General features: G+C 29.6%; 1 protein-coding gene across 1 annotated transcript; it reads left to right on the top strand.

Moving 5' to 3' along the window:
- The first annotated feature begins 1,260 nt into the window (after positions 1-1,260).
- Positions 1,261-27,300, top strand: LOC107447685 (choline/ethanolamine transporter FLVCR2-like). The gene is made up of 11 exons (XM_043054369.2): positions 1,261-1,565; positions 4,862-5,287; positions 8,429-8,607; positions 14,571-14,715; positions 15,631-15,759; positions 16,318-16,385; positions 17,876-17,979; positions 19,766-19,876; positions 21,192-21,297; positions 22,216-22,327; positions 25,172-27,300. The coding sequence occupies exons 2-11, from the start codon at positions 4,936-4,938 to the stop codon at positions 25,270-25,272; spliced, it is 1,407 nt and encodes a 468-aa protein (XP_042910303.1). The 5' UTR covers positions 1,261-1,565; positions 4,862-4,935; the 3' UTR covers positions 25,273-27,300.
- The last annotated feature ends 238 nt before the right edge of the window (positions 27,301-27,538 follow it).

Here is a 27,538-nt window from a genome sequence, read left to right as displayed (position 1 = left end):
ATAGTGCGCTTTAGACGGTAATTCAAATTACAGCTTACTAAGAAATAAAGGTGGCCGGTGCTTAATGCTTACCTCATTACCAGTATCCTGATATTAGTCTCGAAGTTTTTATCTCTTGAGTTCATAACATTCTTGACCGACAATTCGTTGACGAGGTAGAGTTTTACCTATGATGTGTAATTAGCGTCGTAAATTTACAGTTTAATACAAATGCTTTAATTAAAAACCATAGTCATTTTTAAAAACGGAGGACACTGAAAAAGGTTAAGACTGAAGACCTGAAAACCATTTATTCGTTAACCAACCAACGTCTTGTATTTTAATGCAATAGACAGAGGTGTGATCGGGATTATTTACATTCTTAAAAACATGTCAATTTATTTTAAAATATAAAAATTGGCAAATCTTACATAGAAAGTAAATAATAAATAATAGCTGAAACAAGTTTCACCTCAGACATTACCGTTGATATGCCAGTTTATGAAAGTAAACATTGAACAAAAATATGCAATAGATTTCAAAATGTTATATAATTTAATAAACAGACGTATTAGTTATAAATTATCAGAATGTTTAATTCTTTCATACTAATTTATCCGTTACTATTATATGATTAAATACTTCCGTTTTTAGAACTTTAATATTATGTAATAGAGGAGCATATTTTTATAAGTAAATCCCATAATAAAAACAATAGAGTAAATAGACAATGAGAAATGTACATTAGAGCAAATTTAATTAGTATTTTCACAAATATTACGCGAAAGAATTTATGAGGAAGCAAAGATATAGTTAAAAGGGTGATTAAAAAAGATGATAATGCATAGAACGTATTTACATGAAATAACACTCAGCTGTAATATCTGGTCTCAAAAGCTTTTCGTGTCTTCTTTAAAACTTGGTTGTGTAAGTCTTATTTTGTAAACAAATAGATATTTAGAAATTTTCGAGCGATAATTCTTTAAAAAGCAATTCTTTTATTTTATTTTTTTTCTTTTGTTCAACCATTTGAAAAAGAATTGCATCAACAAAGCTTTGCAGAGTATTTTAGAGAAGTTATAATTAAATTTTTTTGCTAAATTGGAAAATTAAAAGCAAAAAAAAAAGATAAATTTTTATCAGTAGCTGAATTTTTTTTCCTACCGAAAACGTTAAAGACTTTCTAAATAACCCATTTTGAAAAACATTTGATAAAAAAGTAGTTGATCCTTTACAAGGTTAAATGTCACCATTTATTGCTTCTCAATGTTATGTCATAACGAACAACTGTTTGAAAAATTGTCCGAATTTTTTGTTTTATGCGACATCATTTTTTTTTATTTATTTACTCCGTATATCCGTAAAGAAATCGATGGATTTTATGTCTAAAACACTAAAACTTAAAAGCATATTAATTTTATTTGAAGAAGATAAATATAGCTTAAATATTGTTCGATATTTTGTTACTGTGCCTTCTCGTGATTTTTGTCTAAGATGTTATAGAAAGAAAAGAACAAAAAAAAAATAAGTAACGCACAATCATATATTGCTGAAAATGAAGTCTGCTATTACTCGAAAGGTGTTAAGTAAGTTTTTTTTTCTTACATTATTCTGTGTTCTTATCATCCGGCTTTTGATCATTAAATTTATGTGTAGAATATATATCATTCTAAATTTTTCCATGAATTTTTCTAATGCTTTTAGTTTAAAATATAGATAATAAAAATTAACAAATCAGTTTTTAATGATATCAGAGAGGCATAAGTTAATCCAAAGTTTTGTTTGTGATTTATCACTTTAAAATTCATGAATCATCTAACGATACTGTAAATTTTTTTACAAATGTGCAAAATCAACTAAGTGACGAAGTTTTTATTACTTTATATCGTGCTTTTATAGTTCTCAAAAACTTTTAAATAACATTTTTTTTCTTTTTGTATGAATACATCAAATGAATAGGAAATTACAATACTGTTTAGCGTTTTTAATTATAATTATAATAATTTCTATTACGTATTTCAAATTAATACATAATTTTTACAGCTAAAATTAATCGAACTATAACTGCTTTTACTAGAATAAATTCGTAATTATCTTTATAATTTGAAAAAATAATATATAAAATTAAAGTATGCAGTTTAATACAACTGCTATGTGTCTCTCAAACTGTTTAAAGATTCAGGTGTCCTATTTTTCTGCTTTATCTTAACTCTATGAGGAATTGAGAATTTTTGAACAAATACGAAAACAATTTTAAAAATCCGATTTTAAACTAATTAAACTTGTACTATTTAAACTAACTACAATAATTTTCCATAAAATAAAAATCCCTTAGTTCACGATTTTCGTCAGTTATATCAACTAAAAAAATCACCTGGAATTCAATTCACTACATTCGGAGACATATGAGCCAGAAATTGATTAGTAAAAGAGCAAACAGCGAAAAATCGAAAAGAAATAATTAAGCGATAATTTGGCTCTAACAGCGATTCCCATTTCACTCCTATTGAGCAAAACTTCAAAATGTAAGTATTTACCTTTCTTTTATTTAGTTTAAAGTCCTAATATTTGTATTATTTTTGAACATTTATTTTATTTAGATTCTTAATAAATGTAAAAATTATTAATCTTGCAGTTATTTACTATGATATACAATCCAGTGTTATTCACTTGTGTATTACCCACCGTACTGTCGAAAACGAGTCTGGCAAAAGTACCAAACTGTATGGAAATGACATTTCCGGAAAAAAGAAATTCAGGTTAATAAACTAAAAGGAACGGTATTTAAACCATTATTTTGGGTAATTTTTCAGTTCATATGGTAATGATTTCTCCAAAATTCTGGTTTTCAAAATTATAGTTTTTATTCCCTCACATTTAGTAAATAATACAAAAGTAAAAAGTAAATTTCACCAGATAAATGGTTTTAATACCATGCTCGAAGACTCGTGATAAAATTACTAAGTTTTATCACAGAGTATAAAACCCTATTTGTCTGTTATACACGTTTATTTTACCAAAATCATTACCAAAGCTCTTCGGTAAAAATTACAGTTCTTTTTGGTGTTCCCTCAAGGCCGGAAACATGTAAATTTTACTATATTCTTGTAGCCATTTATTTTCTCGGTGCTTGAAATTAATTCTCTTTATTCTCCCCGGAAGTAATACAAACTTCATTATATACGCGATATGCTTGTGGGTCTACAGTACGATATACACTACCCTACAATGATGGAAGAAGTACTTTCAGTTTTTGATACTTTTTTAAATTAAGACCGTGAACTTTGTACTTTGAGAACTTATTTGTAACTTTAGAGTTGTTTAATTCATGAGATTTTTCTTACTTTGCAATAAAGTTTTAAGCTCTCAGAGGTTTGAGAGACTGACTATAAATTGCAAAAGAAAACAAATATTTCTGAACTCCCTATGCCAGGAAATTAGGCAATAAACTTGTAACTTGTATCCATTACTTTGGTGGTTATTTAAAATAACTGCATAAAATTTCGCAAATCTAGTTTAAATATTAAAGGACATAAGAACATATTTGTAAAATCAACTAATTCTTTTCTTCTTTTATTTTTGCTGTAACTTTAAAAATACTCAGTGGAATTAAAAAAAATTTTTGGAGCAATTTAAAATTAATTACAAAATTATTGTTTCAAAATTCGAAATTTTTTTAAAGAAATGCGCAAGATATGAGTATTTATAGTAGTTCTTCTATACTGCGCATGCGCGAAAAAATTATTTTTTTCACTATTTTGTTGTAAATCATATTTGGCAACTAATGAAAAAAAATCTGATTTAAATGTCTTGAAAGAGTAAAGGAGTATTGTACGGCGACCCAGGCAATGAAATGCCCATACGCCAATTATAAAGATGCCTCGCCGCTACGAAAGAACCCACCAAGCACTTGAGGTCAAGCAGAAGGTGGACTCTCAGGCACAAGGCCCCGAGCCACGCACGAGGAGAGCACCACAATTTGCGTCGGATGGCAAAGGAGCCAGGGAAGAACGCCATGAGTGTGAGGCCGGAGTGAAAGCGGAGACGTCGAGTCTCGGCACCAGCCTGGGTCGACAGCAGTGGCGCAGCCACCCACCGGGACATCGAGACCCCCAGACCAGAAGGCCCGCAGAGCCTCCAGCACCAAAACCATGCTTTATTAAAAACATCAAGACACAAAAATTGATAAAACAATTAAAATTCATAAAACAATCGGGCAATGGCCCGCAATGGGTGTTACATGAGTCAAAATCACATGCCCAAGGGCTCACAATTCAGGGATGACGAAGTTAGAATTGAGTTCTATATCGAGTTCTTTTCTAGATCATTGTTTTGGCAAACTGAACGGAGGGGCACCCTGGACTGAGAACAGAGTAAAAGAGTAAAAAGTTAAAAAACTTAAACCTTAAAAGTTACTTAAAGGAGTAAAAAGTTTCAAGCAGTTTTCTAAGCATTTTTTGCAAATTTCATTCGAAAGCTGAAAATGATAAGGGTTTTCCCCAAATTTTGTCATGTAATTATCTATTACATTTTTAAAACTGGACAATACGATTAAATGCGTGGAAATTTCCTTATCATTTTGAACTTTCCTTTCAACAGTACAAAAACTGCTTAGAAAATTGCTTGAAACTTTTTAAGTCTTTAAGATTTTTAAATCAGACTTTTTCCATTAGTTGTTAAATACGATTCACTATAAAATTATGAAAAAATAATTTTAAATTTTTTCCGGCGCATTCACAGCATAAAAGAACAACTATAAATACTCATGTCTTGCTGATTTTTTTAACAATTTTTGTTCATTAAATTTTAAAACAATAATCCTACCATGTTATTCATCCTATATAGGGTTTCAATTATAAACATAGTGTTTCTTTCATTTTAGATAAAACAGAAATTATAAAGATACTTTAGTCACAGTTATCCGAAGTAAGAAAGACTACAGTTTTTTCAATCAAAATGCCTGAAAGGAAAAATTCCTATGACTTGCCGATCTCAACAACGACCCTTGCTAATGGAACAAATCCTCATTCAAAACAAGAAGAGCCTGTAATAAAAGTTTACAGAAGACGTTACTGGATGCTTTTTGTTTTCAGTTTTCTTTCAGTGCTGTGTGGAATGATATTTCCTCAATATGTCTCCATTGCAGATGTGAACATATGTTACTATGACATATCAACAAGCACACTGAATTGGACTGCTAATATTTTCTTTCTCGGTTACGTGATTCTTGTATTTCCCGCCTCGTACTGCATGAATTATGTAGGTCTGAGATGGACGGTGATAGCTGGAGCGTTGAGCAATACTGCAGGTAAGAATATTTTCGCAATTAAATTTTATAATTAATTTTTTAAAGTACCTTTAAAAATACCTGAGATATCAGTCCACTTATTTTAAATGCTGAAAATCACTAATTATACTTAGCTAATATGTTGTTGTTGTTGTAGCTCATTTACGTAGCACTAGAGCAGCACTATGGGCTATTGGCGACGGTCTGGGAAACATCCCTGAGGATGATCCGAAGACATCCCATCTCAATTTTGATCCTCTGCAGAAGGGATGGCACCCCCGCTTCGGTAGCCCAACGATCTGCGCGAGAAGTCGAGCACTTTAAGGTAGCACAGTTTAACGAGGACAATACCGCACACCCTCGGTCCCTACTCAGACTGATCCAAGTGGGTCACCCATCCGCACACTGAAGATTTATTTGTTTAAAAACAATCAAATTCTATCAAATTATTATACTTACGCGCATTAAATAAATTTTAAAAAAAAAACTAACTTTTAATAATAAAGTTAAATACAAAATACCCGTATTAAATTGTATCGCTTAAAATAAAAAACAATAAAAAAATAAAAAAACGATGATGAATTTTTTTATATTCATATTTTCTTTTCATTAATAGCTCAGAACGAAAATTCAAGATTACAGTGATTGCGCAACAATCGCCATGTAACAGTAGATCTACTAAAAATAATTGACAAGAATCGTTAAATCCCGTCAAACAAAAAAAAAGAAGAAAATGACAAAATAATGCGCAATAAAACGATCGCTAAGTAGCAAAAGTCTCACAGAAAATAATTTGCAAGAAACGTCAAATCCCGACCAAATAAAGTGCACAGCAATCACAAAATAACGTAAGTCCAGCTGAAAATAATCTTCAAGAAAAGTTCTTCAATAAAAGTTCTGAAAATAATCTTCAAAAATGGTGCATAAAGAAACTATGCATAGCGTTCTATTTCAACGCTGATCCTCGCACGAAACCAAGAGTTCTGTTTCAATTCACTTTTCGTTAAATCAAAATAGTCTTCTTCAGCGTGCTGGCAGCGTTAGCGTAGACAAGGATTCTCACATGTTAAATTGTTTTATCGTTAAACTGCGAGCGTTGTCTTATATGACGGCTTCAATCAGATTTCTGATGCATCGCCTAAAACGAGAGTCACTCTCCGCAGCTTAAATCAAATTCCTAAAACGAAAGTCATTATATCGGTCTGCCGATATATGCATTAAATCGATATTTCGCGATGCATCGATTTATAGCCCAGTCTTAGTGCTAACCGTAGGAGGTTTTGCCTCCCCATGTAATCCGAATGCTGGTTAGTTACATCAAAACAACCTTCACTAAGTAGAGTTTATTCCAACACTTAATCTAGAAGTCACCTCATTATCTTCTAGGTTTGGTTCCTGTTTGAATATTGATAACGACAAATCAAAATTGTATTTTTGCTTTTCAATGCCGGTGATAAAATAAAATAATTAAAAGAACGCAATAGGAACCTAAATAAAATGAACGTTAAATTTAGATCGAAACTAAGAATTTGCATCGAAAAAAGTCTTGTTCGTTAATATAATATAATAAACGGAGATCAATTTAACACCTTAGTAAGATTGCAACAAGCTTAAACCGTATCATGGGATTCGTGATGAATCATAATATTACTCAAATATGCTTTAATATGAAACTACGTTTAACAAAATTAGTGTAAGTTTTAAGCTTGATTACACAGTACTATGGCTGAATGGAAACATAGTTTAATTTAGCACCTTAGTAAGATTGCAACAAACTTACATCATAGTCTGTTTCATTGCTTCTGAAAATGTAGATGGAAGCAATTCCGCAATGTGAACTGAAACAGGTACTAATTGATATAACTAAAATGCTATAAAAGGATTCTTTAACCGTATTGTGGGTTTCGTGATGAATAATAATATCCCTCAAATACGCAGAAACCATAACTAAAACTACTGAAACTTAAACTACGTTCAACCAAATTAGTGTAAATTTTAATCTTGATCATACAGAACTTTGACTGAATGGAAACGTGGTTTAATTCACAACCTTAGTAAGATAGTTACAAGCTTACACCATTGTCTGTTTCATTGTTTCTGAAAATGTAGATGGAAGCAATTCCGCAATATGAACTGAAACAGGCGCCAATTGATATAATTAAAATGCTGTAAAAGGAGTCATTGAAAACTTCATTAAAAATTACAGCAATATATTATCTATTCTTTACTCTGAAAAGTTAGAGAATTCTCCTTAAAACCTTTTGATATATTTCATGCATGAAAATGCAATGAAAATCAGAATACTTTTATCTTTTAAACGTAAACCTAATTTTTTAAAAACAATGTGCACTCTAATGTCATTGAATTAGAGTTAGCAAAATTTACAAGTGGAGACTATGAAGCTCATGTGGTAAAATGAGAGTAAACAGATCCGTTTACCGACTTTAAAACCACAGAGAAAGGAAGCGGATTTAGGGATAGAAAATGCTATTTAAACTAAGCAACACTAAGCCTCATTTATGCGAAAGTGAAAAAGCTCTGTAGTAACTGCATATGCAGTTAGTACTGCGACTGTTATTACAGTTGTTTCAATGTCACAGCATGAATAAAACTTTTGAATTAGACGCATTAGATCTTGGACTTATTGTAGGCGCTGGATGCCTAAGTCATTCTATTTCCAAAATCGTAAGAGAACTAGAATTTTCGAAGTCGGCGGTGTCCAGAGTATATCAAGAATTCAGGAACGGTCAGGAAAAAACTATCGATTGGACAAACATCAATTAACAAATAACAATATATTTCAAGGAGCACGGTGAATGTTGCAACTGTAAGCACGATTGTTCGTAGAGAGCCGTATTGTACGCAGTAGGGAAGACAAACGTTTGATTAAATTGGCCACCAACTAAATCAGGATGCTAATCGCAGAGTATGCGAACTGTCCTAGGAACACTCATTTCACCGTATGGGCTTTTGGAGAATAGACCCAACTTGCAATTTACTTGCTACTCGTAATTTCGTGGAACTTTGGGGAATTTTCCTTTTCTTGTTGCTACCCTAAAAATCCAATTTCAAAAATTTTAGTACTCAGAACTCATTAAAATACTGTAATAACAAGAATACATTCTCTTTTAATTGTTAACTTTATTGTCATTTTCCTTTCAGCTTGTGTTTTACAGTTCACGGGACTATCACCTGAAAATTTTGCTTACATTTTAGTCAGTACAATATTTGGATCCATGTCTAATCTCTTAGTGTTAGCTGTTCCTCCATTCTTGGCAGCGACATGGTTCCCAACAAATGAGCTTTCCAGAGCGTGTGCTGCTGGAGTATTTGGGAATCAGGTACCTTACAATAATTATTTCTTCATTTTTTTAATAGTTTCTTTTTTGTTGTCCCCTTAAATTTGGGCTAATTATTTAAAGTTTCAAAACGAAACTTACTAAGTTGTGCAAGTCAGAGGCTGAACTAGATCAGTACTTCACCATCAATGACATCAATTTCAGTTTGATTTACTCCTATTGAGCAATTCGTATTCTGATCCCAATACAAACGTAATCTTATTGGTTACATCTGTAACTGGTTGATCATTGATGGGTTTTTAGACGACAGATGAGTGAAATGACGTTATCTTAGACATCCCTATCGAAATTTCTTATTTAATACCATACTTAACCGTAACTCTAGGCTTTTGCATTGTGAAAGGCAAAACTTGCAATCAAAATTTTAACTACTTTCATAGCAGCTGGAGTGCTCAAATTTCAACTAGAGATCTGAGGAGTCGGGGGACTTTTCACGCTCTAATTGTTTTCTAAGAAGTATAAGCAAAATATCTTGCCCTTTACCAAACCGATCGAATTTATCTCTAATCATAATTCGATCTCTTTCCAACATAAACAAAAATGAAGAAAATAATTAAAACATTTTATAAATCACGTTTTTTAATTGAAAAAAAAAGTTTAAAATAATATTATTAACATATCTAAAATGGAAAGCGTTAGGAAATTTTATGTACATTAATGGAAACTTCAATAAAATTACTCTATATTTTTTAGGATATGAAAAAAATGGATTACTTCTCTAAGTCCGTTTAAAAACGAGATTTTACCTATTTTAATTTATTTTTTCATACCTCTCAATTTTATTATTTCCGTGCATGATGTTTCTCAATCACAAATCATGCTTAAAATTGAATTTACTAATTCTGTACCATTTCGTGTTAAATGCTATCATAAACTATTAAAATAAAAATAAAAATAAATTACATGAATTTCATAAATTTACATAAACTTCGTGTAAGCGCCTTAAATCACATTACATAAATTTCTTGAAATGAGCAAATTCCAGAGATGCTCCAATTAAATTTTATGTTAATTTGATTTTCTTGATTTTTTTATTTCCATAAATAGTGCTTCTGGATGGCTTATGCTTTAGCTTTTACGATTCTAAATTAGTTGAGACATATGTTAAATATAGTTCTAAATTCTTGAAAAACATTTCTCGCACATTATATTTAATGAGTAAAAGCTTTAAACACAATTTTTTTATTACATTTTAAATTAACAGATTCCAGAAAGAAAAGTCAGTTAACTTTATACGGTAATTTATTTCATGCTCAACTTCACTTTTAAAATTAATAAACGACATCTTATCGATGTTATATAACATTGCTTTGAATACCTTGAAAATTAACTTCAAAGAAAACTGCCAAAAAAATTGAAGAGCTCCATACAGCTAATCAATTTAAAAATTGCTAGAAAGTTATGTGTAAGAGTACAACTCCTATACATTTTATTGTATCATACAAATACTGTTACATATTTACAAGAAAAATTTTCATTAATGCATTTTTATTGATAAATTATTACGATAAAAGATTAAAAAACACAACAAATAAAATAACATCGCATGAAATATTTAAAAAAAAACACATTCTGTTAAAATTACCGCACTGCATGGTAATGACATTTTCTAGTAAAAAAAAGCATAATTTTGATTCAAAAAACTAAAATATATTGTTCTAACCATTCCTTTAGTAATAGCCGGTAATGGTAATAGTCATAGGTTCGTTTACCGGAAATTCTGGAATTCAAAATTATAATTCTTGTTACCAAACATTAACAAAAATACAAAACTGAAAAGTAAATTTATCCGAATAACTGGTTTTTATGCCATATTTTATGATATTACCAAATTTTATCGTAGTTTTTAAGTACCAAATCAAAATTACCAAATTTTAAAACCTATTATAAAACCATAATTAATGATTAATTTTACCAAAATCATTATCAAATCGCTTTTTTAAAAAAAATTGCGGAGCATTTTGGTGTACCATTAGAGCCCGAAACACGATAAATTTCACAATATTCTCGTACTGTTGACCAATTTTTTTTCTCAGTGAATAAAAAATCATTTCTCTCCTGTTACACTGTAAAAAAGTTTGACGTATTCTTGTTGTTGCATTTGACGAATGCACTTGACGCATTTTTGTTGTTGAGGTAAACTAAAATTACACTTTTATTTGATTTTTCACTGCTCTAGTTTTATTTATTTATCTTTTGTTTGTTCATTTCATTACTGACAACTCATATTCGCATGAGCATTAGAACCAGTTTAATGACTTCATTGCAAAAATATTTCATTTAAAAATAAAATCACATTTTTAGTAATATACTCACACTTATTCTTTCAAACGATTGCCATTTGTTCTAATTTATGTAATTTTCTGCTAGAGTTCTATATTTACATGCCTTTCATTACATTATGTTTTACTTCAGTGCTGTGTGCTACAGGTTCTGTGCTTGATAGCTACAGTTCTGCACTTAAAAATATGCTTAGTTTATCTCGAGATCCAAAATAATAACTATATACCAAGCTTTTTTTCTTTTTTATAGTGTATAATCCTTAAAATATAGAGATATTTCTAAACTATAAGTTTTTAAATTCAAAGAAAAGAAGTAAAATAGCTATTTTCTTAAATTTATTTATTTATTTTATGTATCTATCTTAAAATCATAAACAACAAGTAATGTAAAAAAAAATTTATTCGTACTTAGGATAACAAAGAATTAAATTTTATTATATGAGTCAAAGAATTCCAAATTTTACTTCAGTTACTTTTTATTAAATAATTACAATTAATATGATTGTCCGTTTGTGAAGCAAAATTCTATATCTCTCTCTCATATACTTTCTATCTTTCTCATTAATTTATTCTCGTGTTTCATTTTCCATTTTGTTCCTTCCTTGATTCAAACTAGAACTCAGAATGAAAAAAGAAAATTTTTTCTACACGCATCGTCACTGGCGGTATTTATTCCTAAATTTATATCCTGCTTCATATCTTATGTAAGATAAATTTTTCTCCCCTGTAAAACTGAAATTAATTAATTATAAATTCAATTAATGAATTAATATTTGAAAAAATGATATTAACATTAAGTGCCATTCATTACAAGCTTAAAAAAGTGTATTTGATCTTGAGTGGATGAATGAAAAGTATTTTATTAATGATTGAAAATATGAACAAGATCTGTAAACGTATATAGGAAGAGAGTGAACTAATATTGGGAATTGAAAAGCATTTTTGTCTCATAAATACCATTAAGGTAGATAAAATTCGACAAAATAGAACAATATCAAGTGAATTTTTTTTTTTGCCTTATCACACCTTTCTCTTATCATTGTTCGTAATATAAAAACAATTTTAAAAACAATAATTTAAAAAAAATCAATATAAAACAAATTTATTTTATCTATTACAATATTATTTTTGCTTACATTTCAAATTTTTAAATATTTGAAAAGAAATATTTTCCTTTTAAGCGTCGGTAAATGCATTAGAAATTTTTTATTGCTGAATAAAAAATTTCCAACCAATTTTTATTAACCAATTTATTGTATCATTTTATATAATAGAAAAACTTTTTGCCGTTAAAAATATAATGACATGAAACATAATTTGCTTTTTTATTTTTATTTTGTACATTTTTCGTTTATGATACTTAAATATTGACAGAGTTTTCCTTTTTTTCCCTTCATAGCTTTACTATCCATTGATTATATTTTTTATCATCTATTCGAACATAAGAATGACGCCCTTGGAATGTGCCTTCCAAAAATAAAAAAAAATAAATATAAAAAAAGGAAATCTTATATCTTATGTCTCTTAACCTTTTCAGTTAAGACAATAATGCGTTGTAAATCCACTGGTTAAAAATACATTTATATGAATAATAATATTTAGTTTCTTGAATTCATCACGAATAAACTATTTCTATAAACCACAGAGGAAGCAATGAAAATCGTTTATTTGACAGCTTATACTTTCCTGGCATGCACAATAAAAAAAATATTGACTCAGAAATCTCGTTGTTGCAATTCTGATTTCTCAAGAACATAGTTGTTGAAATAAATATATTTATGTGTTACGTTATCCAAAGGAAAAACATGAAAAACGCTCGCCTACATAATGTATTATTAACCAACTCTAGCGTAATACTAATTTGAATAGTTTATAAAATTTTATTGATTTAGATAAAATTTTTAAACCGGTTTTTACTTTAAATGAGACATGCAAAGCAAGGTTACAATAATCTAGCTGCATTAAATTAAATAAATAAATAAAATGTCTTGGATTTTTATTTTTTCCTGAAAATTATTTGTGCCAACTTTTTTATCCCATTGTATCCTATAACCTAAAGATTTAAGAATTTAAGATATCTTTCATCCATAATATAATAATTTTTCACTGCTCCAAAGATTCATAACCTTTTTTCTTGTTCATTTTATTACCTCCATAATTATCGAGGCCTTCTTGGGAATAAACATTTACCAAGTCTATGTCTACTCTCTAACTCATGTTTGTAAAATATAAATTGTTATTTGTATAAATTAAAAGAAAAAGTTAGTAACTACAAAGAAAAATTGAGATTTCTCTGGGAATGATTTTATTTTATTATACAACTTCCATTTGTTTTGTCAAGTCATTAAATTTTGGAGATCTCAATGCATGAAGGTGTGAAATATCAGTTTATGCGTATTTTTGGAGTAGAGGAAGGGTTCAAATGTTAATTTGGAGACAAAGAGGTGACTGCAACTTTAGTAAGTGCCGCTTTTGCCACCATACTCGAACACCAAGAGAGTTTTTGTTTCTAATGCCCAATACCAGGAAACCTGCCTAGTGAAACCAAGCGAAATTAAGGCAAAGGGTGCGTTTACTGTTTTTCAGTGGCGCCATCTATGGTCAAGAATATGATTTCAGCCACACGCAAGTCACACCCGTTTATATAGAGGACCCTTTCAGGCAACCATTTATTTATCCTCAGATCGTAATCTTTACCTGAACCAGAGAACAATCAATCTCCAATTCAGTACCCCAGAGGTATGATTAGTCATGTGAACATGAAGGACTTCGTGACACGACAGATTTAACGTAAACCCGTGACCAATTACTACACGGGGAGTCTTCGGCGGGTGGGGATAGATCTCACGACTCCTTGACCATGTGCCGAACACCCTACCAACCAGGCTATCCCAGCATTACACCAAGAGTTTGAATTCTAAACCACGCACACTTTAAATAAACATTGAGGTTTTATACGCTGAGAAACAAAGATTCTTGCTCTATGGAAGAATAAAAAAACAAGGCAATTTTTTCAATTTTTATTCGGTTAAACTTAATTTTCAATGTTGAGATTTATACTAAATGTGTGGTAATAGGAACAATTTTTTTTTATAAAAGCAGAACTTTCGGTAAATGGTAACCGTATAGGCGGGAAAAACTACAATGCGAATGGTTTAAATGCCGTATATTTTGGATTTCAAAACCAGAATTATTGATTTTTTTTTATCAGAAATGGCATTACCATACAGTATGGCAATTGTACCGGAATTTTTAATAGTTTACGTAATACATAGTTACAATAGCTTACGAAATACTTACTGGAAATTAGGGCAACTCGCAATCTTCATTTTCTTACTCAAGTAATTAACTCCAAAGCTAATTTACTCAAATTCATTAAAATAAATCCAAAATCAATTTCTAAATTGAAATGAACTCAAATTCACTGTAGAAGCTTCATCCAATCAGATCTTCAACTGGTATGCACCAAAAAAATTTAACTGGAAAAGTTAAATATGGCTTGCCACTTGTTTTATGTCAATACGCCTCTAAGCTAGAATGCTAATGTTCCTTCACCAAAATGGCTGTTTCACTGATCTACAAAAATTCTTTTATGCATCTATCAATATATTTCAATGTTTTTCTGTATATAAATACAATCGTTACCTGTTTTTCATTTTTTAGTTGGGTGTTGCTGCCGGCTATCTATTTTCTCCCTTGATGATTTCTAACAATTGTTCTGATAAAGCTTTGATACAACAAGAAAAAACTACAGTCACCACTATTCTTACATCCGTCAATGTTTTTTGGCTTTTTCTAGTTGTCTTCAGTAAGTAGTTTTAACTTAACATCTTTTATTTAAAATTTGCTTTATTTGGATAATAAAAGATAAAAATATAATATTTAATCTAAAGAGAAGGGGAAAATGCCACTAACATGTATATATGTTGAATAAATTCTCTTTTGATCTCGAGATTGAGTTGTAATGTGAAAATTTTTTATATCATTTTAAAGTGTGTAATCTCAAATGTAAAATTTGAACGAAATTAGTCTAATAGTTTTAGGGTGATGAAATTTTAAAATTATGTTTAAGTTATAAACAATATTTTTAACGATGAAGCTTCATTACGAAAGGAAATTTTAAAATTTCATTTCTCAAGAATTTCATTTCTCAAATTTGCACGTTGTTATTTAAAATTGCATGCTTTGTAATAATATAAAAATTCGCAAAATGCTTTACGATTCAAACTTTTTTCAAGTGGAATATTCGTAAATCACGGTTTTCTGAAGATAACCGAAGTCAAGCATCAATGGTTACGGTTACTAAACGGGTATTTGATCACTTTGATTAACCTATGAATGTGTGCAGTATCTGTTTTCGTTAAATTGTTCTACAGAAATTTTCTCGACTTCGTGCAAACATAGTCGAAATACCAAACAGGGTGAGAAATTCCCACAGCAAAGGAGCAAAATTCTGATAGCGTGTCTTCGGATCATCCTCAGATTTGTTTCCCAGACCATCGCAGATAGCCCATTGTGAAACTCTACTGCAATGTAAAGTACTACTATTGCTATTTTACAATTGTTATAAATACAATGATAAGAAACAATGATAATTATTAAATATTATTTTTTGATAAACGAACTATGAAAAATCCTTGTTTCATTCCAATAATTCTAGGATTCTATTATTATTATTAAGGTAACTTTCATGTGTAGAATAAATTTTCTATAACACTTACAGCATTCCAGGACTCACCTAAATATCCACCAAATCTGCATCAGGTAAAAAAACAAGTAACACACTCCCACCTCAAGACAGTGATTGGAATGTTCAAAAGTCTGAACTTCATTATGCTCTTTGTGATGTATGGTAAATAGAAATTTCTATTAATTAATTAATTTATTTATTTGCTTGTTTGTTTGTTTGTTTGTTTGTTTGCTTGCTTGCTTGCTTGCTTGCTTGCTTGCTTGCTTGCTTGTTTGTTTGTTTGTTTGTTTGTTTGTTTGTTTGTTTGTTTGTTTGCTTGCTTGCTTTTTTGTTCACTTGTTTACTTATTACAGTATAAATCTCATTGTTTAGTTTATAAATAAATACATTTCATTTATCAATCTAAAAAGATGTTAGTTAGGTTTTTGTAGATCGCCCAAGAATTAACGAAACATATATTTAGATTTTTTAAGTGGAAAGGAATAGAAATAAATATTATAATAAAAGATGCTACAAAAATAAAATAAGAAATCATACAAATACCTTCTAAAACCTTGTCCTAAAAGTCTGAGTCGAAATTCGTCTTAATGTCAAAGATACACGATTAAAGATGTCAATATATTTTTCAATTGTTTCAAACAACTTCTCTAAATTGTTTAGTTAGATTTAAAATGAGTAGTTTTTAAAAATTCATTCTAATTTAATTCTTTTTTCTTTTAGGACTAATGGTTGGAACCTATTTTGCTATCACTACTGTATTAAATAATTTAGTTCTACGATATTTTCCTGTAAGTTTTTGAAGTTAGTTTTTAGCAGTAGTTTAGGAATGTTTTAAAAATTGAAAAAATTGAGTTCTTAATTTTACAATTTTTATAAAAATTCAAAGTGGAAATTGCTTTTTTTTACAGTTTTTCTAGTAAATTTCCGCTGAACACAAAAATTTGAGCTTCATGTACTGAATACTTTCAAATTTCATATTTTTTTAATTACTGTTAATGTTTTTATGCACTTTGCTTTGACTAAGCATAACTTTCTTTATTAATGAGTCATTTTTAATGAGTAATTGATTTTACGACTTTAAGAATGTAATTTAGAAAAATTCTAGCTTAAGTTTTAAGTTATGCAACTGGTATTCTCATACCGTAGAGGCTTTTGAAGTTGCATTGTTTAGGATCAATGCAAATTTTTATAAGATCACTGTTCATATTAATAGTCTATCTTCATAATCTGTGGGTTATCCTTCCGGTAGCTTATATTGAAATATATACCGGGCGTTTTTTAAAGACCATCCTTAATATTCGTTTTCAGAATTTCTGTCAAAACTAAAAACAAAAAAGTATGCGTAAGAGAATCACAAATTAATATTTAAACGTGAATAAAGAAAAACGTGATTAAAATCTGACAAATTGCAGTAGAAAAATGCGAAAGTAATGAACATCAAAACATGTTTAATTGGAGGTTGTTTAATTGGAGGTGTTTCCAATAATTTGTTTTTGAGTCTATATTCCTGTACTATGACTTGTCAGATATTAATAGAAGTTTTTTTTCCTTGATTAAATAGTAATTCGCTCCTTACGTATGTATAATGTTTTGCTTTAATATTCATAAGGATTTTAGAATTACATATTAAAAGCAGTCTTTACGGAACACCCTGTATACGTTTTTTCGTGCATAATTAACTCTGCATTTATATCTAAAGCATAGTATAGATACATATTGTTTGTACAAAATGTTTTATTTTAACCTCACTTACAATTCGCTCCGTAAACTATTTAAATGACTAAGTGATATCTACACGAAGAAAAACAATCCTAGTAAAATTACTGTACTGTGTGATAATTGCATTTCTGGTAAAAAAAATAATAAAATAAAACAAATTTTTCTTAAGAAAACCAGTACTCCAATTTACGGTACTTCAATCATTCATTTGGTTATTTTTCTTTTCCTATGGTAAATGTTCACCAGAAATTCAAGATTCCAAAATTATTAGCTCTTATTAATACACTCATTTAATAAAAACTGCAAAGTCACCGAATAATTGGTTTTTATGTCATGCTCTAAGGTATCGTGATAAAATTACAGGATTTAACCCCATTCCTTAAATTTTATCACCTAATATTAAATTATATTTCATTGTTATTTTTACCAAAATCATTATCAAAGTGCTTGTTGTGTTCCCATAGAGCTAAAAACACGGTAAATTTTACCATATTCTGATAGTGTTGACCATACTGTTTCTCTCGGTGTTCAAAAATTAACTTTTCTATTTGCATTTTAGCATCGAGAACTTGAAATTGGTTGGATGGGGACACTTTTTATTGTCGCAGGACTCATAGGGTCAATGATTGCCGGAACTATTCTTGATTATACCCATAAATTTAAGTAAGTTGAACAGGTTATAAATTCAAATAAAATATTTACATGAATGCAAAAATGTATTTAGCATGAAAATAAATTAAAATTATCTTGCGCTATAATAGTTATATAATTTTATACAAAAAATGAGCAATGTATCTGCAGCTGATGTAACTTAATCTTCAGTCTGTTTTAATCTGTTTCATTCAGTTAGCAAAATACAACTGCATTTCTGAGTTAATCTTAGAAAGCATTCTCAGGCAAATTGTTGAACCATGATAACCACAAAACTACTGTCTCCTGAATAAGGCATTATTAAGTTGAACCATGCTTTTATTCAAGAGACCATAATATCGGGCAATCAAGGCCGTAGTAGCCCAATGGTTCCTGATTCCGGATCGGAGTGGCTGGGGTTCTATTTGTGACTCCCTTAAGACCCACTGAGTACATGCAGCAAACGTGCTCGTAAAATCTATGGAATCGAAGTTCTGACGCTGATCAGTACCATAGGTAGAGTGGTCTGAAGAAAATTTCCTTTCCCTTCAGATCTATGCCTAAATTGAGGAAGTGAGTGATGATCTATCAGTGGGTTACTGAGCTAAAACGTACTTTTATCCTTGTGGTGATTTCTTGTCAAACAAAAGGCTCACATTTCTGACCAAAGTCGCTAAAAAGTCAATAGTTGGTGAACTTGACTAGTCTAAATGTCATTAGAAACAACAACATAGTACCGGGTAATCCTGTGTAAGAAGGATTAATTTACGAATACAGTATGTATTGTGAAGTGAATTTGTAAGACATTGAAAGGATGGATCTGTTTATTATCTAGAAATTAGGACTCATTTGTTTATAATGTGTTCTAATTTTGTTAATAAAGTTTCCCGTTAACAAAGTTATTATAGAGCTTCCATCAATTAATTGGGGTATCCATTTTAAAAATGCACATAAAACATAATACTTTACTAAGGTTGCAGTAAATTCGCTTTATGTCTGATATTGATCAAAGTGTACCAATATTTCAAGCAGGGCAACATGAAACATTAATAGGTACAGTGGTGCGTTTAGTAATAATAAAAGTTTTTTTTTATTAATTATGTATCGCAACTAGGAAGTGCTTCTTGTTTATCACTTTAAGCTGAAATTTCGCAAAAAGAAGTACCCGAGTTATAAATGTATTTTAAAAATATAAGAGTCTGTTTCAACCCCAGATACATATTTTTTACGTCATAAAAGACCTATTCATATTATAAAACTCAACTGCAGAAAAATTAAATTAAATAAGTAAAGTAAAGCCTTCAACTGACTAATGTTTGACAGGCTTATTGGAACAGTCAGCTGCCCATCGTAGTCCAGGAGGTAATTAAGTCTCTATAAATTCGGGACCAACGACATGATGGAGACAATGTGCTTAGCATTTTGAAACTTCGCATTAACCACTTTAACTCACTCGACAAACTTATACCTATCGAGCTGAAGTTTAGAGGGCTCCAAGCGGTCGCCAGGGATAGAATTGTAGTTCTTCACAAAAACAGTTCAGCATCTTAAGCCTTGAGCCATCGATGATCTTCGTTTTTAGCTTAATACATTTTTCTTTGCAAAATAATTTTTCTTTAAAAATTCTTCATGTGAGTGATCTGGTATAAAACTGACTACAAATTATAACTTTAGCTGAGGATTTTGATTTAAAAATGAGGGAAACAATGGTCAAATAAATGCTAATATTTGCAGAAAATTTTTTCGATTATTAAAGTGTGTGTGTTTGTCTATCTGTATTTATTTAAATACTGTATCTGCTTTTCTACTTGTATTTTAGAGAAACAGCATTATGCATTTGCGTCGCTAGCTTGATTACGTTGATTATTTTTTGTTCTCTACTGGTCGTCAAAAAACTGTGGGTGACGTTTCTTACTATCATAATATGTGGGTAAGAATTTCCATTTCAGCTTCTTTTTTAGTTTGAAAATTTTTATAAATGCAATAAATTTATTGCTAAATATTTAAAAATCAATAAAGCTATATTTATTTATAACGAAAGCCTAAATTACCATAATTCCAATAACTGGAATAATTTTTCATAAGTAATAAAAAATTTATGCTCTAATGTAAGCTTCTACAATTCTAAAGGAAACAACGATTAGTAATTTAACGCACTAGTATTCAAATTTTAAAGCTTTTCCGTTTGCACAAAATTTATGAGCACACGATTGTAGTTGTGATTGATCCGTATCAGGACTAGCTACAACCAAAGTTATTTTGATTTCTTTTACAAAAAATATGATGTGATATACGATATGATACATTATATTACGATAAAATAAGATACGATACAATATAATACGATCTGATATAATAGAACGTAATGCAGTAATACAATATAATACAATACAATATGATATGATACGATATATTACAAAATAATGCAATACAATATAATACCATACTATACAATATAAGACGATATGATATGATATGATATGATATGATATGATATGATATGATATGATATGATATGAAAACAAAACTAATTCACTTATGATATGGGATAAAAATAAAACAAATTTACAACATTCTCTAGATCTGCTGTTTAAAATGATAAATAACAATTAAAAAATAATAAGGATGCTTGCGAATAGAACAAGTTAAAATCTTAATAAAACATGTTTTATTGAAATATAAACAGTCTAAACATTTGAAAATTTGACCAGTATAGGTAGGAAAAAGTCCTATTTTTCTATTTTTGAATCTATTTTAATTCATAAAAAAACTTTGATAGTATAAATGGATTTTAAAAATATATTAAAAACGTATAAATAAAAATAAATAAAAACTAAAAAAAGCTAATAAAAATTTAATAACAAAAGTTTTTACAGAATTTAAATAATTTCGATCGTTAACTAATCGAATTTAAAAAGTAAATGTAGTTAAGGGTTTAAATAGATGAAATTCGTGAAAAAGCTTTCTTTTAAGACTTCAATATAAAGATCCCATTTACCCTATGTACCAAAATATTTTAGTAATAACGTCATTTACTCTTTATATCTTTTCATTATCAACCTTTACATGTATTTTTATTAAAATTTGAATATTTGTTTACATGCACATTATGAATGTTGTTGCTAAAAATTTCTTTTTTTATTATTCCTGTAATTAATTTATTTTATAAATAGATGTATAATATGATAATTATAGAGTTTGTACTAAAACTAAATGCATCAAAAATTATTTACGCATTGCTTTAGATTTTTCCTGACAAGTTTTCTACCAGTTGGTTTAGAATATGGAATCGAATTAACATTTCCAGAATCCGAAGTAATCAGTGCATCATTACTTAACTCAGCTACAATGGTGAGTAGCTTAACAAAAGATTGTTACAGTTTTACCTTTTTTCTTAATCAACAATCAACCAAATCAATCAATCAAATCATGACAACCATTTGCCAACACTATCTATTTCTTTCAGAATTCAGCGTGTTCTGCAAGGATTATCTGCACTAATTATTTTTTTTTCATCTTTTGTGGAAATTGAAAAAGTATGCACAATTTGCGTTGTAAGTTATCTAAAGAAACTTATCGAAATCTAACGAACCACTACTGAAGAAAATCAGATTAAAAGCATCAAAATCTGTTTAAATGCCAGAAGAAACTTATCAAAAATGAAAGCTAATCTTAAGAAACATATGAGATGGTTTCGATTTAATAATTTTAATTTAATTGTATTTAAACATGCCTTTGAAACAAAATACTGTTACATGCGCTGTAGGGGTACTGCTTTTGGTGACGGATTTTTGTTTTAAGTTTATCGCAGATAAAATTTAATTTCAGCTCCCAGTCAACCTTTCGTCCATAGAAGTCAGAGCGAAATGCACCATTTTAAATAAAATATAACTAATTTAATGTTCCTAAAGCTGTTCGGCAACTTTTGATCCATGGACCGCCACCGGTCCGCGGTCTGGGGGTTGGGGAAGCTGATTTACGCCATCTGTGTTCAGTATTATACGTTTTACCATCCAAATGAGCTCTTCATATAAAATCCTTATTTTCTCACTAAGTTATGCTAGTCTAAAATGAATTTCAACTTAAACTTTTGCTGTTTTAAGATTAAAACCACCAGATAACTTGTAAACTGAACTTTTTCTCAATTAAAAAAATTTCTCAATTAAAAAAATTCTTTAATTTTTCTCTTGTTAAAAACTCTTATTCTTTTCTTTCCTATCTTCTTTATGAACACATTAACCTGAAGTGCATTTTTAAAATTATTTTTAGCTGTTTGGATTTATATTGACAGAAATTACATCAAGTCTACTGGAGAACTTCGGCCAACTGTATTCAAATATTGCTTTGGCTATTTATTTGCTTATCAGCATCATACTTACAGGTAAGCAAACACGGCTAATAAGGATTTAATAGGAAAAATACAAATAAAGAGTTTATTGATTAGCAAATATGCAGCTTATGCAACAGAATATGATTATGATTGCAAAATGATATTATGATAATTTATTATTCGGACTATATATACGACTGTATTATAATTGCAACAAAAGCTTGCATTAAAAGAAATCATGAATTATTAAATATTAAAGCTTTCATGATGTACTTTACATTATCTTTTGTCTCATCATGAAACTTATGCACAGTGCACAAAAAAATGGACCATCCTGAATAACTTTTTATCAATTAAACAGATTTTCACGTTCTAGGACTCAATCCTAATGTTTCGCAGGGGCAACCTCAAATATGCTAATAATTTAGTGAAGACGATATTTTAAAGAAAATATGCCTTTTTTCCCAACGGATTTGGATTTCTGAGCCCCAAAATAAAGGGTTAGCCGCAATCTGGGAAATATGGTCCCCATAATTTGGACAGGAGAGCAATCCAAAGTTTAGACCCCTTCATGTTAATTTTACTTTTTGCGTATTTCACATTATCTCGTGAATTTTTTCAGAGAAATGAAACGTTTTTGCACACAATTTTAAAATTCGTTTATCCTAAGATAGTTCTATGCAAAAAAACAAACAAAAAATTTAGAACAATTTATAATTTTTTATTCTTTTAAGTAATTTATTGTATATAATTTATTGTAAGATATAAAAATTTTTAGATCATTATAAAAAATTTATACATGGCAAAATACGAAGTCTAAGCGAAATCGGTTTAATAGTTCCTAAAAAATTGAATTTAGAAAATACGATTTCTGAGCAGCTAATTGACCGATTTCTGATATATCTTCTTTTTTATGCAAAATTGCATTTTTTAAAATGAAGTAAGAAATTATATACTTTACAATTCAAACTTTATTTAGACTATTATTAAATAAAATGATAAAAAAAATAAATATTTACTAAAACCTATATTTTGGGGATCAGAAATCCGAATCCATTGAAAAACAAGTATATTTATTCACAGAGAGTCCGTTTTTGTGTCTGATTTCATAACTAAAATATCGTCTGCACTATTTAATTAAGCTATTAGAGGTTACCCTCTCGAACCATAAAGATTGAGTCCTATAACGTCAAAATCCGATTTAGATTCAAAAGTTATTAGTCAAAGTGGTCCATTCTTTAAATTTATATTTTTAAGAGCACTGTACGCACATTTCTTAAAGTTCTAGTAAACAAATAAAAAATTTTGGAACAAATAGAAAATAATTTTAAAAAGTCTATAAATAATGTCGTTAAAATATTAATCAATTTCAGGAAATGTCTTTTTAAACTTTGATACATAAAAATAAACTTTTTTAGGTTTCTTATGAACAATTCCAACTGGCCAATTAAAAAAAAACATGTATATATATTTTTAAAAAAATATTAATTTTAATTTTGAAAGTCCAAATCTTTTAAATTAAAATCCGAAACTAATCAACACTTTTGCGCACATCAGTTAAACGGTTTTTATCGATAGTCTATATGCAAAAAACAAATTTTCATAACTATATATTATTTTTCATTAATGATAGATAAAGGTTTTAACTGCAAAGTACATAAATATGTGTAATTTTAAATAACAAAATCCAAATTTTAAGGTAATTCAATTCATATTATATGGAAAATAAAGCTTTGAAATACGACTTCTTTGAGAAAATAAAATGGGGAAATTTTCAAAAAGTAAAAATTAACATAAGAGCTCAAACTTCTAATCACTCTTGTACCTAAACTATTCGCTCCAGATTTTCAAGATTACGACTCCACCTATACTTCCAGATACAAAAATCTCAATTTATTGACACAATCATGTTTATACATGAAAAATACATTTTTGTGTTATATTTCGTAGCTTAAAACATTGACGGGCTCAATTATTTAGGAAAGTTAATTCTTCGAATTATTTAGACTGGAAATCCGATCACTAATTATTAAGATGTTAGCCTTTTTTGCGCTGTACAAAAATTAATATTGGAAATTGTTGGGCAACTTTATAAGCGAGAGTTTTAAAAAAAAATAAAAAATTGCTTGGTTTTTGAGACAAAAGTAATTAAAGCACCACGTTTCACTATTACTAGCACTTTTTAAAAAAGTTTCAAGTTATTATGTCTCGTGAACTATTAAACCAATTAACTTTTTTTACCTCAGGAAGCCACGAACATCTTTTAAAAAAATTTCATTAGTTATTTTTTATTACACTCTGCCAAATAGCATTTTTTTATTTAATTCATTGACTCAAAATTCATATTAGTGGTAGCAACCTGAATTCCTGATTCAATATTCCAGCGAAAAATATTTGTTTCATGCAATATCATTTCTTAAAATTTATACCAATATTTATGAAACAATTTACATAAGCATTATACAAATACAAATCTTTTCCTTTGAAATCTATCAAACACTATACTATTGATCATGGCTTCAAGAAAAATATATTTAAAACCTTATTAGCATGTGTGTGTTTATTAGGATTTTGAAGTAGATGCAGTAGAAAAGTCGAAAAATGAAACACGAATTACCTATTTTTATTCCACAGAAATTTTATAGCCCGCCTTGAGAAAACTTCCTCACATTCTAAGAGCCTTAAGTATCTAGTTAGTAAACAGTGTAAAACAAAAAGAATTTAAATAAGAGTATTACATTCTGTCTATGAAAAATTAGTAATAATAATTATTTTAACTTTGATAACCAGAATCTGAACTATAACATAATTTTCAAGAGGTAAAAATATACATTTAAAAAAAAAATTTGCAAACAATTTTTAAATAATACAGTTATGATTTTCCTTTTATTTCAGTGTTCCTCACATCAGAATATAAAAGGAGTAAAAACCATACAAAAGAGGAAACTCGTCAACCTCATATTTCAGAAGAAAATGTTGAAAAAACAGTTTTCTGAATTTTAAAAATATTAGTTTTTTAATTTTGCTAGCTCCGCGCTCCACTCCAAGCAACTAAACTCATCATCGCAACTCATCAAGTGATTGATTCGGTTCTTCGATGTTTGACTAACTCAGCGTTTCACCCCAAACATTATGTAACTTGGAACTCATCAATTGATTAAATAGATTATTTTCTTTGTCTGATGTTTGACTAACTTAGAATTTCACCTCAAACATTAAGCAGTTTGGAGCTCATAAATTGATTAAATAGACTATTTTCTTGCCTGATGTTTGACTGACTCAGCGTTTCACCTCAAGCATTAAGTAGCTTGGAACTCATCAATTGATTAAATAGACTATTTTCTTGTCTGATGTATGACTAACTCAGCGTTTCACCTCAAACATTAAGTAGCTTGGAACTCATAAATTGATTAAATAGACTATTTTCTTGTCTGATGTTTGACTGACTCAGCGTTTCACTCCAAACAATAAGTAGCTTGGAACTCATCTATTGATTAAATAGACTATTTTGTTGTGTGATGTTTGACTGACTCAGCTTTCTACCACAAGTATCAAGTAACTTAAAACTCATCATGTGTTTGAATCGGTTATTTTCATTCCGGATGGTTGAATAACTCAGTGCTTCCCCACACGCATAAGTAGCTAGCAGTTTACCAATGTTCATCAATTGATTCCATCAATAAATCAATTGATTTCACCAATTGATGGAATCAATTGGTGAACATGAGTGTATTGCTGAATTGGCGAAATGGTGAATGTTCACCAATTGATCACCAATCAAACGGTTATTTTAATGTCTTCGATTTAACTTCGATATATGCAGGTAAATTGTTAAAAAATAAATTGAAATCTCAGCACACACACACTCATTCATTCATCGATGAATAAAAGGATTGTGATAGTATCGTGATCAACAATTTTCCCCAAAAAATAGCATTCTTACATCAGATTGTTTCTTAGAATTATTTCTGGACAGAGATGCATTTTTCGAAGTGTCTGAAATTCTATTAGTTGGGAACAATACACAGAATTATTATTCCTTCCCTGCATTTTTTTCAAATTACTTAGCTCGCAGTTGCGATTTCCCGAGCAGGCGGAGTCAGTTCTTTTAAGAGAAAACGAGTATATTTTTAAGTTATATGCTGCCAAGCTGCGATTTCCACATTGGCAGAATTTATATGCTGTCATTGGAACCTCAATGCCCTGATCTGCCACTCCTTTTGAGTGATTGGGAGAGAGGGGGAGTCAAACGCAGGTGTGAGGATGAAAACTTTATGTAACCAGAAATATTGCCGATGGATGGTGTTTTCCACACTAGGGAACGTTGCAAGCTCCATACCGCCTATACTTCCGGGTTACTGTCTCCGGCATATTTTGAAGCCATTTGACTCACAACGTGATCATTCTGCTCTGAGATTCTTGCAAACGTGGTATTTGATTACTTATTACTTGTGCTTACAATGCTAACAATACTTGTGTTTACAATGCTAAAGGTGCTAACACTAACGTAAGACGGTGCACAGCTTGCAACAAGAAAAAGCAGTAATAAATAAATGGAAAGAGGCCAAATCAGGACTGCCAAAAAAGTGAGTTATTCAAAATCTAGCAACCATGTCACCTTTTTTAACAATATATCAATAAATAACTGAAACAAGTTTTCACTTCCAACTCACCAGAATTACTTAATAACATTAATATCTTATGAAATACGGCAGATTTGAGCTCAGAAATTATCTAATTTACTTCTTTTATAGAAAACAAAAATATTCGTTTGAAACTATCGCCTCGCGGAATAAGCTGTAGTAAGCAGTTGCGAACTTTCTAACCGGAACTAGAGCAGGTATTGAGCTCGAGATTGTTATTGTTTACATTTATATTGAAAACACCATTCATATGGAAATCGTAGTTTTTGACCGAAAACGTTTTCCCGAAAGCTTTGAAAAATGTGGTTAAGTATTATAACTTGTTATGTCCGAAAAATGTATGATGTTTTTGAAGGATTAATAAACTCTTATATTGCTAAATGTCTCTTTTTAAATATCTTCTATGATTTTTGTAATTTTTAAGCAGAAAATTTACCACACAAATTAATAATAATACTTCAATGGGGTCTAATTGTCTCAACTGCAACACTACACGATTGTCGTTCCCAAAACATGACCAAAAAAGTTATACAATGACAAAATAAAAAGTTAGCGGAAATTGGGCATTTTTCAGTAACCAAGGCTTTCCTTAAGAACCGCTCTTAAAATATATCTTTAA

This window comes from Parasteatoda tepidariorum, chromosome 3 (assembly GCF_043381705.1).
Source record: "Parasteatoda tepidariorum isolate YZ-2023 chromosome 3, CAS_Ptep_4.0, whole genome shotgun sequence".
In the NCBI taxonomy this organism is placed as follows: Eukaryota; Metazoa; Arthropoda; class Arachnida; order Araneae; family Theridiidae; genus Parasteatoda; species Parasteatoda tepidariorum.
This window is presented reverse-complemented; position numbering and strand designations above follow the sequence as displayed.